The following is an 18,155-nucleotide window of genomic DNA, read 5'->3' on the forward strand; positions in this document are numbered from 1 at the left end:
AAGATAACGCTTGTTAAATGCGTTCGAAGTAAATATTTTTTGTTCCATTTTAGGTAGAGTTAATATTTATCAAAAGTGTCACATAGAAAGAGAAACACATTCAAATTTTATCGCAGCAATTTTAAAATTTATTTTTCTTCCGCATGATGTAGCTATTAGTTGGATGTCGTATTACTTGAGACAGAGTCAAATTGCAAAGTAAAAATTCTAAAATTTAATTTTGAGGTCATTTTAATGAAAAGGTTACATGGAAGGAAGTTGTAAAACCTTCTGTCAAAATTATGTTTGCTGGAAAACAGTATCGAATTTTCAAGTGGAAATTTTAATTTTTTATGTACAAAATTGAAAGCCGCTTTCTTTCTCAAATTACATATCCTCGAAACATTAATCTTATGATATTAAATTGTTTAATTTAATTAATTAGTTTTGATTTTTTGATTAATATATGGTATTAATTGTTTTCATGTGTTTCTTGTAATAGAAGTAACCATCTTTTGAACTTAAATTGTCGATAAAGTTGTAAAACAAGTGTACCATTTTATTTTCACTCTTTATTCCGTGGCTTTTAATATGTTACTTGAATATTGCATAAACTGAATACCAATACAAAAGTTGACCCAAAAAGCACTGAACTTTGTCAGAAAGGTTTTCCGTTTTCCATATTTTATTAATGCATTTCCGTATAGAATGCCCTTGACAACACATGTTCAGCGTACTTTTTGTTATTGCCGGAAAATCATTGTCATTTAAAGGGCGTTCGCTTTGTAAAACATTAGTTTTTCACCGTGGAATACCTTTAAATTTTGTTAAATATTTAAAAATTAATAAAACGTAAACTAATTAACTAAATAATTAATAATAGTTAAGGAATATTAATTAATAGTAATACTAATTTAATTATACTAATTACTAATAACTATATTAATAATATATAATATACTAATTACTAATTACTTATGCTAATTATTAATAATAATTAAAATTAAAACTAAAATAGAAAATGATAAGTCTGTCGATATTTTTAAAGCTCCTTCTATAAATAAAATTATTTAATAAAGGAATGAGAGAAAAGATATAGCATAATCATTAACAAAATACTTGCAATGAAAGATCAGTGGTGAAAATTTCAAAATAAATAACATATTAAAGTATTTTCTAAAAATATACTAAATATGTTGCCGAAGTATTAAGTGATAGTTTTATAAACATTGAAACTCAGTTATTTCTGTAGCGCAACTAATTAATAATATACTCGTCAGTTGCGCTAAATTTTCAAGGAAAATATTCGTACTAATTATTGAATATGTTAATTTTTTTGCATAACTGAATAAATTAATTTTCATCGTAGCCCTGTTTTCCTTTAAGTTTTAAATGTAACTAAATTTATTGTTTGCTACCTGACAATTAATACTCTCAAAGTAGAGAGAGGATGCCTCTTAGGCAGTGCTTAAAGTTTCGGACTTAAAGCCACCAGTAAGTTAAACGGCTGAATTTTGTCCCGTTTTAAAGTCCTGGACTTAAGTGTAGATAACTCTGATGTAATTCAGTGGTTTTCGAAATGTGGATATAGCCAAAAAAATCTCTCATTAAGCCATCTATAATTCTAGGCTTTCCTCTCAAGTTTTTGCTTTTGTAACAGCAGGCGTACATGATGCACAGAAGTAGAGTCAAATTCAAAATCTCAGTGGGCTACTTTGATTACATGAATAGGAATACATTGAATAGGATAGGAGCATGCATGACGAACAGCAACAGGTTAGGTTAGGTTATTTAATTACGGCAAAGCCTCGAGGGCTATCTGCCTAACGGGAGGGATGCCTTCGTGGAGGACTTTCTAAGGGAAACTGGCTCGTATGTACGTTATACACGGGGAAAACCACGAAAACATCCATGCAGCCAGCCTGTTCGTGGGATTTCAAACAATAGGATAGGAAGTTTCTATAGGATAGGAAGTCTATGTTGAAGTAATTGACTAAAAAAGAGCTGTGGCACGAAGAGAATTTTTTATGTTTTCGAACAGTACAGAAAAACATTCACGTTATCCACAAGGTGCTTATTATGACGGAACTACTAATTGAATCGTAAGTGTTACTTTACATTCCTAAACTATACAATCTTCTTTCCAACTGTTTCAAGGGGTATAATATCTTCATGTTTTTTAAATTTAACAATAAAACAAAATTATCTAGGTGAAAGACACCATACGCCTTCCTTATTTATGAAACCTTTATTAGACCTCATGTGAATGGGGTTTCGTACACATTAAAAAAACTCCATAAATCATTAAAATTCAGAATTAGATAATCCGATATTTTAAACTGAAAGCAGAAACATTAATTCCCATTAATTTCCATTGCCAGATAATCGGAGAAACAATATGTCAATTTTCAAAAGCCATAATTACTGTTTAGATTTATTCGTGATCCAATTGAGAATAGAACATTTACTTTTAGAGAAAGAAGCTTTTCTTTATAGAAAACTCTGAAACAGCGTGGTCTATTGGACGAGGAGAGAAACTTCTTACGGAACTCATTTAAAGTCAAGCGCTTTAGCTTCGCTACAAGTGTTAGCCACAACAACGCTTAAGCTAGACCGAATGCTAATTAAACTTATCACTGATCATCATGCTGCATTTCTTCATTTGTTCATTACTATAAAGCATATTGTTACCATCCTCGTAGTAATTTTAATTCATAATAATTCAAAAATTGACGAAATTCGTTTTTAAAAAAATTAAAAAAGAGAAATAAGTGTGATACAATTAATTAGATAAAAAAATTAAAATATATTGATTAAAACTGTATTAATCGAGCGATCTGGAATGGAATATAATTTGTTTTTTTAATCCTATATACCAAAGCACGTAAGAGCTGTCACTCTCTTAATAGATACCAGACCTAGTTTGTATCTTTATGAATGTAATAGAAATGATTTAATGGAATTTCCTTTTGTTTTTAATCATTGAAATGTACTAATGTAATAAAATAATGAAATTAAGGAAAAGGCACTGCTGAAATTTTCAAATTAAAACAATAATATATATTAATTGGTTTTATCAATTATGGCAAAATACGTTGCAGATATCAGTCCAATGAGACTACTCTGATGGAAGGGGATTATATTTACCGATCAGGTTTTGGTACGTGGAAATTGAACAGCTATTGTTTTTGCTTACATTTCTTCCACGTTTAGTGTTATATTTTTTATTAATGGGGGAAAAAACTGTTTAAAAGCAGGAAATGACAATTTACGCTCATGAGCAACACACCTTTCTTTTTTTACAAAATCGTTTTTTATTAATTAAAAATTATGGATTAGAAAAAGTACTTACGCCTTTGTCCTGATGTTCCCCATAAAGCTGGAAAAGAAAAAAAAAAAAAAAAAAAAAAAAAAAAAACTTAATTTAGTGAAAAATTTACTTAACAGCATTTTATAAAATATTCTAGGTTTTAAATACAAATGTGTAAATTACATTTGTTTCTCTTTCTTCTTCTTTGTTTTGTAACTAAAGAACCGTTTTTATGACTGTGAAGTGTATATGGTTACGAATTTTGTACTTAGATAGGCAATTTCAATAGAATATTAAGAAAAATTGTTGTATTTCTTTCGTAACATGAAAAATCTAAATAGAAGCTATGTGGAAAAGTATATACAGGGGCAAGTGCATTTCACATAGAATAAATGGACATCTCGGTAATCGAGATATCGCTAAGCTGACAACGATTTTGGCGACTTATTTTGTTGCCAAATTTGGTGGGAAACTGCCAAAAGTCGCCAAATGCGATGACTATTTGGCGATATTTGGATCCAGTCTCTATATCGCCATAATATATAATGAAATTGAATACATGTAATTGACCACTATGTCAGCTCTAACCGTAATTCCACCCTCGTATTGCTTTCCAGGAATTTCGAGAAGCAGAAAGTCCTAAAAATATCTCGGCGGCTGGTTGAAAACTATTTAATTTAACCTATTCTTAGTAGTTTGATAAGTAACTACTGATTATACTCTGCGATACTATGAACTGATGTTCGAGTATTTCTGAGGAAAATTGCAGAACGTTGGAGTGCTTCTGTAGATAAAATAAATTTTTATGAACCTAAATTTTAAAACCACACACACCTAAAAATTTCCTTCTGTACGCACAGAAAAATTGAATGAAAAAGGATTTATAGGTTACTATGGGTTGCTCTGAACCTTCTTTATTTATAGTAGATGGCAGCTCAAAACAAACAAGTCCATATATTTTAGCCATGTTTAGTTTTTTAAAACCCTCATTTTTCAAAGAAAACTTCTAGATTTTTTTAGGGTATAAAAGGAATTGTTTGAAAAAGGAATTTTTATGTTATTTTTCGGGCTGTATGCTAATCTTCTTATTCTATAGTAGTTTCAAGTTTTTACTTTGAAATCTTGCCTAAAATCAAAAGGCGAACCCTAGGTGTGCCCAGACCGGGTTCACCGATAATCTAGGACAACTGAGAGTCCGTATTCTTTGTTTCTCCGCATCTCATCGGTCAGTTCATTGACAAAAATGCGCGTTTAAACACTCTTTTCGAAGCTCTATTCAATCAGTGTGCCACTTTGGGCCCACCCACAGAATTAAAACGATAAGTGCTATCTTCACAAAATTTTACTTGTGAACTCTTCTAGGCCTAATTAGACTGCCTGCAGTTTTTAAATCAAAACTCCGACTTCAAAAGGAAGCGTGACGGAAAGCTAAAGGAAAATGAAACATGTTATATATCTGATTTTTTTATCTTCTGTAACGTATACTCATCTTTCTTTTCTCACGTTACATTTATCACTGCCCTAGTTTATTACCCAATTCATTTGTCACATTCTAAGCTCCATCTTGAAATTTAAGTTAGAAATTTAGAACTTAATAAAAAGCAATGATAATGCAAACTTACTGATATCTTGCTATATATTAAAATTAAGTTGCTAAGCTACAATTAAGCAGAAAAACCTCGAATTAAAGAAGGTACCTACTTTATATTTGTTTGAAGTGATTGAAAATGACAGCGGGATTCAAAAACTTTCAAAAAGTGAAAATTCGTTCGTAAGCATATAGAGTTTTCTTAAAAATTCATTGAGGATCGAAAAAAAATCAAACCATTATATTTGACAAAAGAGATTTTAAAAAGCGAGTCGTTACTACTGGAGGTTTATGTTTATGAGCATTTAAGAATATTGTAGTTTTCCATTTAAAAGGTTTTATCGTTAGACATTAATATAACAAAACTTTATTGCTAAAATCACCTGCAATCTCATGTATAAATAATTACGTATGCTTCCAGAATTCAGCTATTATATTTTATAAGAAAGATAAATACTGTACAAAATTAGAGGGAATGTTCGCCAATATACAGGATGAGCCAGAGAAATGCCTACCCACTTTGAATTGTGATAGAAAATTTATTTTTTTACTTACAAGATTAACCTTTCTAAGAAAGGTAATGTTATTTTTCTTTAACAAGTAGCGGCATATTCGTCGATCTAGCTAGGCAACCCAGTTAGTGCCAACAGATGACGGACGTACATTTGAGCTTTTAAGAGCAGAATCAAATTATTAAGTGGTACTAGAAGTTTGGGAATTTTGTTACAGTTCTAAGACAGTAGAGGTGTGAGTACGGGACTGAACCACCTTCAAGATTAACAATTACAAGTTTACGAGAAAAATTCTTGCTTCATGGAACAGTGTGCCACGTGCATAAATGGCGATCAGAGCGACCTCGCACGGCTGTAAATGATGAATCCTCTGATGCGGCGCTGGAACTGTTTCAGCGTTCATCAGCAAAATCTTCAAGGCAAGGGACATGTCAGAGTGATGTGAATGCTAGTAGTGGGTTATGCATTTTAAGAAAGGCAAGTTCCGTGTGCACATTCCAAGGCTGGTGCAACAGCTAAGTGACGACAACCCAGAGAGTCGGGTACAATGCTGTGAATGTGTTCATGAGATGGTTACACGTAAACCGGGATTTATGGGTAGCATTGTTCGGTCAGATGAAGAACAATTCAAACGTGATGGAACTGGTAGTTGGCATAATTGTCAGTCCTGGATTGAAGATAATTCCCACACTACTACTGAAGAGGCTAAGAATCTCTCTGGTGTAAATGTGTGATGTGGACTCATTGAGCCTTTTCGTTTTGAAGCTACTGTAACTGGAGAAAAGTACCAAACATAGCTTGCTGATTCCATTTTCAATGTACCGGTAATGAATGGTCGTATTACCAACAAGATGACGCTCCTCTTCTCTATCATAGAAATGCGAGAACATACCTGAATCAAAGTGTATAGGACCAGGACAGTGTATAGGACGCAGGGTATCAATCTTGTTTCAGGCATGCTTTTCGGACCGTACGCCGCTCGATTTTTTCTCACGAGGTACAGTAAAAGATGAGGTGTTACCATCGTAAAACCTGTAACCTTGACACACTTGGGAATGAGATTCAACCGATGTGCACTTGGACACATTGATGAGAAGTACGGAATCAATCGTGACTCGTATTCAGGAAGGTGTCGATGACGAAGGTCACTATTTTGAACATTTACTTTAAATCACCATTCGGAACATTCACTTTGACCAGAAAGTGCACTTATTTTTCAAATTGAATTACATCCTTACTTTTCCCAGAAATTTAACTTTGTAATTTGGCAAATAAATTTTCTATAACAGTTCAAAATGTGTATGCATTCTTCTGAAGCACCTTGTAGAATATTAAAATTCTCTTAGTTTCCACATCCACTGCTACAATAAAAAGGAATAGCTAGCCTTAAAACGTAAAATTCTTATATATAATGTATGAATCACGATTAAATGAACGTGTTCCATTGTTTTGCCTTATAAATGACAGAGAAATTGTATAAATGTTCCAAAATGTTAAGGAACTTTATCCTGCAAAACTTTTTTTAGCTAAATGCCCATAAATCAGTATATTGTCTGTATCTTAGTTTTTAACAAAGAGAATAAAGAGGAAAATTCACCAATGTGATCCATGCATTGTCCACATCTACATTTTTGTGGAAAACGTATTAACACATGGAGTTTATATGCGAACTCAGGAAAGAATGTCAATGGGCAACAATAGTGTTGTAGACTTGGTTGTAATCCATGGGCAGTTGTTTCTAGGATGTTGGGTTAAAAAAATTTCAAATATCTTAGTGTAAAGGCGGAAACAAAATATACTTTTGGGTATAGGGAATGCTCTAGATCATGACAGCGAAAAAAACTGGGAAAGCAATAGTTTGTCAGAAGTGAGTAATCTGTAAGAAGACGTAACAATAATATACATAAGTCACACGTAAGGTAAACAGTATGTGTTTGTGCCCTTTTTTGACGATACAAAGAACAAAATCTATTTCAGATAACATATTTAAAAGTAATCGTTAAATATCTGCTGCTAAATGCATATGCTTCCTGTCTATTTTGGAGAAAACGACTCAAAGCTGGTAAGTATGTTTGTAGGAATGCTGAGCTGTTGTTGTTGTTGTCCTGTCCATATTACATGGGACAATGGTTGCAACAGCCTACTCTGAAAAGAGGCCGGGCTTCTAATTTTCCACCCCAATTTTGAGAGAGAGCATCCCAGGGGGGGATCCGGGGATCTTCCGCTCCTCTCCCTTTCCAGCAATCCACACGAGAGGACTTTCGGCTCGCCGCATTTTTAGAGTGCCACCATGCCGCAACGACACTATACATTTACAAACATCCATGTCCTCACCGGGATTCGAACCAGGGCCCTTCGGTACCGTGTATACCGTCTGGGCAACGAATGCTGAGTTAAAGTAGTTTAATTGTGATACGTTTCGTTTTTCATTTGTTACAAGAATTTTGTCCTTCAAGAATTATTATTCATCTTCCGTAGAAGAATAGGTAGAAGTTATGAAATATAGAAGGGGAATGACTCGAATAATGTTCACACGTCCATATCTGCATTAAAAAGTTTCTATAAAAGAAGTTCGGACATCATACGACGGCATATTTGAATAGGTAATTCAATTAACAATTAAAATAAAAGCGGTAAACAGTATTCTACAATTAGCATCACAGTTCACAGAAAGGCGAAAAAATAGCGTGCCGAGTAGCGTCTGGCAACCATTTTTTTTTTCTTTTTAAAAGAAAAGAAATCCTCGTGCACCGCAAAATATCAAACGAGACTTACAAATCGTAAATAAGAAAGCAAAATTGTGAGTAATAACAGTTTTCAATAATATAATGAAATCAAACACAAAGGAAAAAACACACACAAGTAAATACAAGAATATATAAATGCATAAAGAAATCATTTACAATGTTTAAATTAAAAGTCAACAAAGTCATCAAAAGCTTGGTAGGCCGAAGCTGAAAATATGAAATCATAACAGTTCGGCGGCCAATGAATTTAAATTAATTTTAATCTGCATTACAATAGATTTGTTGCATTATCAAGCAATGGGCACTCAAAAAGCAGGTGGAAAATCCTTTCTGAACGCCAAGATTGCAATAACACAAATTGGAAAACGTCAGCTTAAACCGTTCCAGATAAACTTCAATCTTACCATGTCCAGACAAAAATTGCGTAACTTTAAAATCGAGCAATAAGTCCTTACTTTTCAGTCTTTCAAAATAGTTGAAAAGAATGTTTTTGCAACAGTTCCTTTATCAGAAGAGATATAATCATAATTCCATTGCTCAATCATTTTAGCTTTGAATGTCTTTTTTAAAATAAAATTTGGAATATTTACATCAACATTAATATCACTTTTAGTTGCATTCTTAGCAAACCAATTAGCTCTCTCGTTTCCATGATTACCCGAGTGACCACAGGCAAATGTAAAAAACACTGACATACCCTTCTTCAAATCTCAGAGAGACTGCTCAATAATATCATTACATGATGAGGTATTTTTAAGGAACTCCAGGGAAGAGAGTGAATCCGTACAGATTAATCCGTAAGAATCATGGCCAATCTGTGAGCATCGGGCGCATGTGAGGTTGCCACGACAAGACGTCTTAGAATGGCCGAAACGCTGGCATTGGAAACATCGCATAGGGTTTGGAATATAAGGTCTTACAGGAATATTTAGATATCCGGCCTTAATATTCTTAGGCAGATCAGGCGTGTTGAAGGTAAGGATCACGTGTTTCGTGTCTATCAACTTACCTTCCTTACGCATCTTGATCCGCCTTACACCGCAGACATTTTGTTCGTATAGCTCAGAAGCGATCTCTTCTTCAGAAACATACAGAAGGTCGAATTCTGAGATTACACCCCGACAATAGTTGAGTGACTTATGTGGTGTTACAGTGACATTCGCTTGCCCAAGTTTAGTTATCTGAAGTAAAGAAGCAGACTGGGTGGCTGAGTTTGTATCAATAAGCAGGTCTCCGGAGCGGAGACGCTTTATATTTCTCGGCTCACCAATACAAGATAGGATATATTTGTTTATTACGAAAGGAGACATCTTATGCATTTCGCCAGAAGGACTAGAGATGACTAGGAAACGGGGACTATTGTTATGATTTTTTTTATTTGAATCTGTACGTAATTTTTTTGCAGTAGACTTTTCAGAACTGGGTTGAGTGACTGGTTTAGCAGTAGACGTTTCAGAACTAGGTTGAGTGACTGGTTTAGCAGTAGATGTTTCAGAACTAGGTTGAGTGACTGGTTTAGCAGTAGAAGTTTCAGAACTAGGTTGAGTGACTGGTTTAGCAGTAGAAGTTTCAGAACTAGGTTGAGTTACAGGAGTGACTTGAGTGACAGGAGTTACCTCGAAATCTTTTATTAAGTAGATATGAGAAGCCATAGTGAAAGAATAAAGATTCGGGTCCGACGGCCCCGCCCACCACGGAGCCCAACAAGGGAACACAGATTCCTGTGTTAGGGCTAGCCGGACCTATACGCAAACTTAAGCCCCACAGTCGGCTTTCCCGAAAGCAGGTACTCCCGAGAGCTTGACCCCAAGCCACTGACACAAGGACTAGTGACCAGCCGATTGACACCCGTGAGGACGACTAAGGTGCCTCCCGTTTAGCTGAAGCAGAGGCCAAAGTAGTGTGTTGGGGACAGTACCTCGCCCCTCAACTACCAGGACCCTCCTTTCCAGCGACACGGGTCTCCACGCACGGCAAACACGTGGGCAGTTTTCTCGCCACTCGAGAACTAGAGACAAGGTCTGTTCCAGCCTCTCGTGACGAGCCCCAAACTCCGTAGAGAGAAACCACAAGGGAGAAGGGAAGGGAAAAAGTACCAGCCAAGAGGAGAGGAGACGGAAAAGAGAATAGATCACTGGGGCTCCAGGATCGTGACACCCGTCTCACCAAGAAGATGATCCCCTGAAGGGCTGGCTAGGGTACCTCGGGATTGCCACACCCGTACTCACAAAAGTGAGCCCCCTGAGGGATTTTTAAAGTTAAGAATGGTAGGCCACCATGCATTAGCGAAAGCTCCTTCAATATCAAGAAAAAATTAAAATAGTCTACAGACCTGTTGTCTTGCCCCTCTGTACAATGCTGCTAAGACGCAGAAATGCATCCTCAGTACATTTTTGAGGAATGAAACCATAAGCACTAAGAATATTTTCTTTATAAAGATGCCAAGTAATTCTGTTAATAATTAGTTTTTCAAAACATTTACCTAAAGAAGAAAGAAGACAGATACACCTAAGCTTATTCACATGCGGAACACTGAAAGTTTGTTACTTGGGTATTACAATAACGAGGCCATTCTTCCAAGTTCGTGGTAAAGCACCAAGACTTAAAGATATAGTAAATAATCTATGAAAAAATGAAGAAAAAGACAATGAAAGTATCTTATAGTTTCAGTAGGAATAGAATCCGGGCCAGGAGCCTTAAATTACGAATTACATCATCAACCTCGTACTGCGAAAAGAAGGATCATTCTGAGACGTATATTCACTGCGAGCAGATGAACGCCACTGACTATGAAAGTCTTACCAAACCTCAGAAAATCAGGAGGAAATGCTTTATCAAGAATAGAGTCACTAGTTTCCTCCAAGAAAGACGCAAATTTACCGCTTGGAAGCCGAAGGCGCAAGATCTCAATATTCCTCATAAAACTTTTTTTAATACCATAAGTGAAAAATGTTTTCCACACATTCTCATCATTGATGTCCGAAAGAAACTTCCTGCAAGGCTCTAATTTGGCCTCAAGAAGAATTTCATTCCATTTTCCCCTTGAATCAAGGTATTTGCGCTTATACAATTCGGGTATATCCTTGCTGTATTAAAAGAACTTCCTCCCATCATATTGGGATCTCTATATGCTGAATATCTACAGATTAGCTGTCGAGGAGCAGACGTGAGATAAGTATAGAAGCAATTGCAGAACTGAATAAGATCCAAAAATGGCAGACAAACAGGGATTTAAATTTTAGAAACAAAAAACTGTGCATGCACTTTTGTAGGAAGTGAGGTCCCCATCTTGAGCCTGAGTTATATCTGAATGGTACAATTATTCCAATTGCGCCTGAAGTAAAATTTTTAGGAATGACGATCGACCGAAAATTGACTTTTTTTTCTCATGTTTTAAACCTGAAAAAGAAGTGTTTAAAAACACTATATATTTTAAAAGTGTTGGCGAACACCTCCTGAGGTGCAGAGCGTTGCTCTATGCTTCGCATTTACAGAGCGCTTGTCCGCTCTAGATTGGACTATGGCTCAGTTGCTTACGGATCCGATCGGTCATCAGTATTGATAAAACTAGATCCTGTTCACCATCAAGCTCTGAGGATTTGTTCAGGAGCTTTCAGGACTTCTCCTGTCCAGAGCTTGTATATTAATTCTAACGAACCATCACTTTATCTGAGGCGTGAGCAGTTGTCCCTTTTGCAATATTTTAATATTTTGTCGCGACCTGAAGATCCTAAGCTGTGCTTACTTGATAATGTGTGTAGCACTTTATTTGAAAAACGTCCATCATGTGTGCATACCTTTCCTTTAAGAGTTCGCCCTGTCTCCCTTTCTGATATGTGCAGTGCAGAATGTGGAAATCCCACCTTGGGAAAATGCACGAATCCAGCTTCTTAATGGTTTGAACCATTAAGTGAAGGGAAGCCCTAACGACATCGTTTACAGACAACTCTTTGCTGAGCACAGGCATCTTCCAGTATATACAGATGCTCAGTTATCTTCCAGTATATACAGATGGATCCAAGTCAAATGTTCATGTTGGGATGGCATTTCTGATTGAAAATCACATAGAGGTCAGACGTTTGCGCAACGCTTTCTCAGTCTTAACATCTGAACTAACTGCAATATATTATGGTCTTTTGTACATCTCAAAGCTCTGCTCTCAAAGTTCATACGTATACAGACTCGTATAGTGCGCTGAAAGCGTTAGAAGCTTTTTCCGACGCTCAGAATGCTGTCATAGTTCATAATGTTTATATGTTCTCAAGATACATATAAACTTAATGAGTCGTGGATATGAAATCCTGTACTGCTAGGTTTCAGGACATGCAGGAATAAAGGGAAATGTGCTGGTAGATATCACACCGAAATCTGCTGTTGAACTGTCCAGTCGCTTCATTCTTTTTTGAGATATCGGTTATAAAATAAAAGATCCGGAAAAAATGGCAGCAACTTTGAGATGTTTAGCTTCACAACAAGTTGACAAGTGTAAAGCTTAGAATTGAGCATTGGGATTTTAATAGAAACCGTAAGGAGGAAGTTCTTAAGGTTCGCCTCAGAATATGTCACACCAGTCTTACACATAACTTACCTTCTGAAAGCTGAAAATGAGCCTGTTTGTTTAAATTGTAATGTTGGTCTTATCTGTCCGTTATATTTTAATTGAGTGTCCCAATTTTAATAATTTTCGTCGGAAATGTTTTAATAGCTCTGACTTACCTCTCGGCCGTTTAATCGGAAGAAATATCAGTTGTAATTTATATTATTATTTAAAAGAGACTGGCTTTTATTACCTTATGTAGTCTGTTTTGAAGATTATGTATTGTATTTTAATGTGTGCTTTTGCCTTGTTTTTATGACCTTATACTATGGATTTGGTACATTTGTCTATTTTTTATTTGCTAATAAATTGCTTTGGTTTCATCAAAGCAATTTCAAAGCATCATTCATTCATGATTTCTTCTACCTCGTGTTTGGCGCATTATAACCATTTTTGGTTTTGCTCCAATAAGCTTACTCTCACTCTCACTCTCACTTACCCATAATTGTGGCATCTGTACAGCTTTATCCCTGTTCCGAACAAAAGTTACGGCCGCAGTCCTCATTCATCACATATAAGTTATAGGAACTGACAAAATTTCGAAACTTTTTTCCTCAAGCCTTACTGTAAGGACACAGTTCAGACTTATTATTGGAATCCATACCCCAAATAAGCTTTATAAGCTCCCTAACCTGGAAGACTCATTTTCTGTAAATCTTATTTTCTGTTTTGAGTCAATACATCTGGAAATCTCAATGTAGTATGAAAATAAGAAATATTTTGTATCTTTAAAAATAATGTCAAGAGTCACCATATTATTATCCAAGAATCTAAAATCGAAAAACGTAGGCAGAAATTCGGCTCGAACAACAATAGCAGCCTTTATGAATTCTGAATAAAATCATAATATTATCTAAAGGAACTCTGAAATCCAGGCATAAGACCATGATAAGAGTAAGGCTTTTGAGTAAATCAATAGCAACATAAGCATTATTTACCTCTATATTCAAAACATGTTGCTGAGTTGCTGCCTTACATCTATGTAAATTAATCTGAATAACGTCTAAAATAGAATTATGACTATTATCCATAATTTGTTCTTGATATACTATTTTGACTTTTTATAAATTCATGACAAGAGCAACTTTCAGAAAAGAGCAAATGGCTAACATTTATAATTTGTTTATCATTCTTTTATTTTTCGATAACGTCTAATAGAATTAATACAAATTTTCAAATTCTTATGTGGTCAATTTTTACTTTTATGTTTACGTGCACAGAAATAACAAGCACGGAGGATTTTTACAATGTTCAGTACGGTGATTATATCCTAAACAATTAAAACACCGATTAATCACGATAAAATCTTCCACGGCACTAATACTCCAAGAAATATTTAATCTACATTCCTGTAAATTACCTCTACGCATGTCTGGATGCAGTTCTACAACTAAATGTCTCGTATTTTGAAATTTCCGTAACGTAAATCGAATTCGAGATTCATTCCATTATTTTCAGAAGCAATAACATCTTAATTTTCATTTTTTAAAACATTAAAAACATCCTCATCCTTTATCTCATTAAGGATATTTTTTATTAAGAGCGTAGGATTCCTTCGTCTGGAAGGAAAGGCAGTTAATTCCAGTGATTTTACTTGAATTTCAGATTGTAGCCTTTATAAATCGTTTTCAGAGGGGCATTCTATCAATACCTTGCCACTTCCATTATTTCGCAGATTGAGAACACCCACTTTTTTCGCTATAGAATTAATTTTTAAATTAAGAATCATTTTAATATCCTCTGACGAACGGTTTTTCCAAGAAACAACAAGACTACGACTTAAAGAACTTTGTTTCACATTGTCCACAAGAGATTGCAGCACAGAACTAGCATACGTTGGTTTTACGAAAATGTATTTGAGACTTTCCCTACAAGCTTCACGATAACCCAACGACTTAATACGTTCAAAGTTCTTAGTAATCAAACACTTAAACTCAGACACTGCATGTCTTGCCTCTTCGCGAATATTCTGGTTCATATTACACTTTGACTCAACAGCCGTTTCAAGTTTATCATAGCAACATTTTAAGCGCCCTATAAAACGCATCATCGTCCTCTTCGTCCAGCCTGGCACTTCTTCACTTCGTGGCAGTTCTCAAAGATGTAAACACATCGTCGTGCTAGGCTTAACTGTACCGAAATTTTGCAAGAGCCATGAAATTAACAATACTTCTTTCAACTTTAGGCAAATTGCATAAATATAATGCACAGCACTTGCACAAACAAAATTATACACAATAAATAGTTTACACACATTCATTATATCAAAATAAAGCTGAAAAATCAGAGCTCAGGAAAACACACACAGCAATGGCGCGAGCATGCGCAGTTCTCGGTAGCGTCGCTAGTTTCGCGACACTGAATGTTGTTTCGAAGGTTTTCAGTGATAACCATTGTTTGACACTGAAAATCTTCGAAACAACATTTCACAATATTTATTTTCAATTAGGAACCCCATTTGGCAGTAATTCACAATTTGGTTTCTTAAACTTTTATGAGGTGATGCTGCTCATATGACAGTATGACACCCGGTAATATTTCATTTAAATAATATATTATTAGAGATTTAACTCAATGAATTACTTTTCAATAATTCTTAATGTTTTTCTCGTTTTAACTATTTACCAAATTAATACATTTCGTGCATTATCCATCAATACAATTTAATTAATACATTGATCTGTGTAATAAATGTTATGTAATCAAAATTTTAATTATTTTGGTCTTTTGGCATTCATAAAAATTTTGCGCAAGCGCTCAAAATCGTCTTACTTTTACAGAGCATAAATATACAATTTGCTTAAAAATATACTTTTTTTACTCGACTTTACTCATATATATATATACTGATATACTTATAAATATGTATACATATATATACTGTCAGGCAGTATTTATCTACGTTTATCGTAACTTTCATATTTTAACAACAATCTCAGCTACTCGTTTATTTTCCACAATTTTACAAATGTTACTTCTTATGCGAAGGAAAATATCTGAAGAGGTAATAAGACTGACCTGAAACAATGACATTCAATTAAATTGCTGCTTCAATAATATTTAGAAATGGTCAAGATATCTTATGTTTGTTTTATTTAATAAGGGTAAACACTCGAGGGATGATTGTCTAAGAGAACGGATGCCTTCAAGGAGGAGTTTTTAATGGATAGGATTTTGGATTATTTAATTATGGCAAAGCACACGAGGGCTATCTGCCTAAAGGGAAGGATGCCTTCGTGGAAGACTTTCTAAAGGAAACTATCTCGTATACACGTTACACACGGGGAAAACTACGAAAACGCCCATGCAGCCAGCCCGTTTGCGGGATTCGAACCTCTGACCGAACTACCACTGTTCAACGTCTTTAAAGCTCGGCCGCTAGTGGGCCGAGATTTTAATGGACACTGGCTCGGAAACACACGGGAAAAATTATGAAAACGCGCATTTAACAGCCTTGTTCACCGGGATTCGAGTCCTGAACCGAACTACCAGTGATTAGCGACTTTACCGCTCGGCCGCTGGCGGGGCGGTAGAGATCGTACATTAGAATTTATAAATATATTGCTTAATGTATTACGCTACGTCTAGTGTTATAACATAAAAGAGGTCACCTATAAACGTGCAATATATTAATCAGTTAACGAATGTTTTTCATTTCTGCTGAGTTTTAATTAGTGTTAAAAGATTTGCTTAACTATAAACAGTTCTTAGACATTTTCTTTCACTCCTGCAGCCCACCAGCCGACAAACGGTAAAGTCGCTGAACATTGGTAGATCTGACGACGGTCCGACGTTCGAATCCCGCGAACGGGCTGGCTCCATGGGCGTTTTTATGGGTTTCCCCATGTGTAGGGTATATACCATCCGGTTCCCCTTAGAAAATCCTTCACGAAGGCATCCCTCCCCTTATATCCGAATAGCCCTCGAGCCTTTGCCATTATACATAAACCAAACAAAAAATAACCCTCACTCTTCCCTGTACAGTTGTTGCTGCGATACTGTTATTGCAATACAGCCATTCCTTGAGCATATTGTAAGCTGCACTATATATTGACGTGAGGAGGATAATTATGATCAAAAGAAATCTAATCAGATTATTTTTAATCTTAAGAGTCAAGAGAAAAAATAAAACAGCAAAAGAGAGATTTCATATAATATTCTAAGTTATAACATTAAAAGTTTCGAAATTTGTTTGCTTTTAGACAAAAACGACACTGATTGTTTTACACATGCTCATCTAATTTTATATAATTAGTAACTCTAATTTTTTACTCATCTAATTTTAATTAGAAACTAATTTTTAAACATGTTTATTTTGTTTTAATTAGTAGCCTTCCAAGTGATTAAAACATAAAGCCTATATTACAGCAATCAGTACTTTGCTTTAAACAAAAACTGAGAAGAAATTAAACAAAAAAAGTTATTTGTAATATTAACACCATGCAATATGAGTTTCAAAGAATAACATCATCCGTAACCAAGACTTCAAAAAATTATTGCTTTACCACGACAGAGAGATTTTCTCTTAATGGAGGTGTCAAGTTCATGAACAAAAATCTCCTTTTCGAATAAAAATAAATGTTCAGTTGCAGATAGCAAACAGTATTTATCCTAACAATCTGGTAAGTTTTTGCTTTAAAATGTTCAGGCTATTAAAACAACCCATCTTCTTTTAACGCAGCAATATTTTGCTTTTAACCATTTTATTACATGAAAGTTCTCACAGCCGTAGTTATAGATATATAACAAAAATAAAAAAATGACAGATCACGCTTTGTAATTCCTCATCGTAAATCTGCCAGAATGTCCTTATGAAATACTCTCATAGAAAACGTTATCAACTCACCGTAAAGCATACACATCGTAACAAAATTCAAAACCAGAGCAGAACTGTCCATCTGTGTTCTCTGTATTCAGCGCAAGTGAAAGTGCTATCGGCATTCACGATTCTTTAATATGACAACATAAAAAACACTGAATAAAGCGAGATGGACATTTACCGGAATTCCCCGTCTTTTTTCACTTTCTATACGCTTCAACGTCTATTGGTAAACTTTGTTATTTCACGGTGACTTTAGTGGGGATTTTTCTAATCTTTTTCCCCATCCTGTATCAATCCCGCTTTTTTATGTCTCACACATTGCCGCATCAAGAGACCTAGAATTATACCCATGTGCTCACGGAAATGTCAGTACGGTTACAGTGACCCTTGATTACAGAAAGCATGAAATATATTACCCAGCAGAGCGCAACTTTTTGATAAAAAAATATATTTAAACATATATGCTTATTCTATAAGCTTCAAAAGATATTATTAATTGTTTTTTCCTTGATAATCTATCTATTCGTCTAGCGTGAATTTAATTTAATTTATGACAGAAGATGCTGCTATTTTGTAAAGCTTAAATTACAATACTTTCGG

General features: G+C 34.9%; 1 protein-coding gene across 4 annotated transcripts in view; it reads right to left on the reverse strand.

Moving 5' to 3' along the window:
• LOC118199998 (P-selectin-like) overlaps window positions 1-17,704 on the reverse strand; it is a 73,443-nt gene extending 55,739 nt beyond the window's left edge. For 3 of the 4 annotated variants that reach the window (XM_035371905.2, XM_035371903.2, XM_035371902.2), the window contains exons 1-2: window positions 17,580-17,704; window positions 3,332-3,358 (exon numbers count right to left, since the gene is read on the reverse strand). In XM_035371905.2, coding sequence (XP_035227796.1) covers window positions 3,332-3,358; window positions 17,580-17,631 — 79 coding nt within the window. In that variant the 5' untranslated portion in view covers window positions 17,632-17,704. The remainder of the gene's footprint in view (window positions 1-3,331; window positions 3,359-17,579) is intronic. The other variant, XM_085817681.1, reaches the window with a different exon arrangement.
• Window positions 17,705-18,155: the final 451 nt, after the last annotated feature.

The sequence above is a fragment of the Stegodyphus dumicola genome, chromosome 5, assembly GCF_044657685.1.
Source record: "Stegodyphus dumicola isolate Sdum_Otavi_A_Nest chromosome 5, ASM4465768v1".
Taxonomy (NCBI): domain Eukaryota; kingdom Metazoa; phylum Arthropoda; class Arachnida; order Araneae; family Eresidae; genus Stegodyphus; species Stegodyphus dumicola.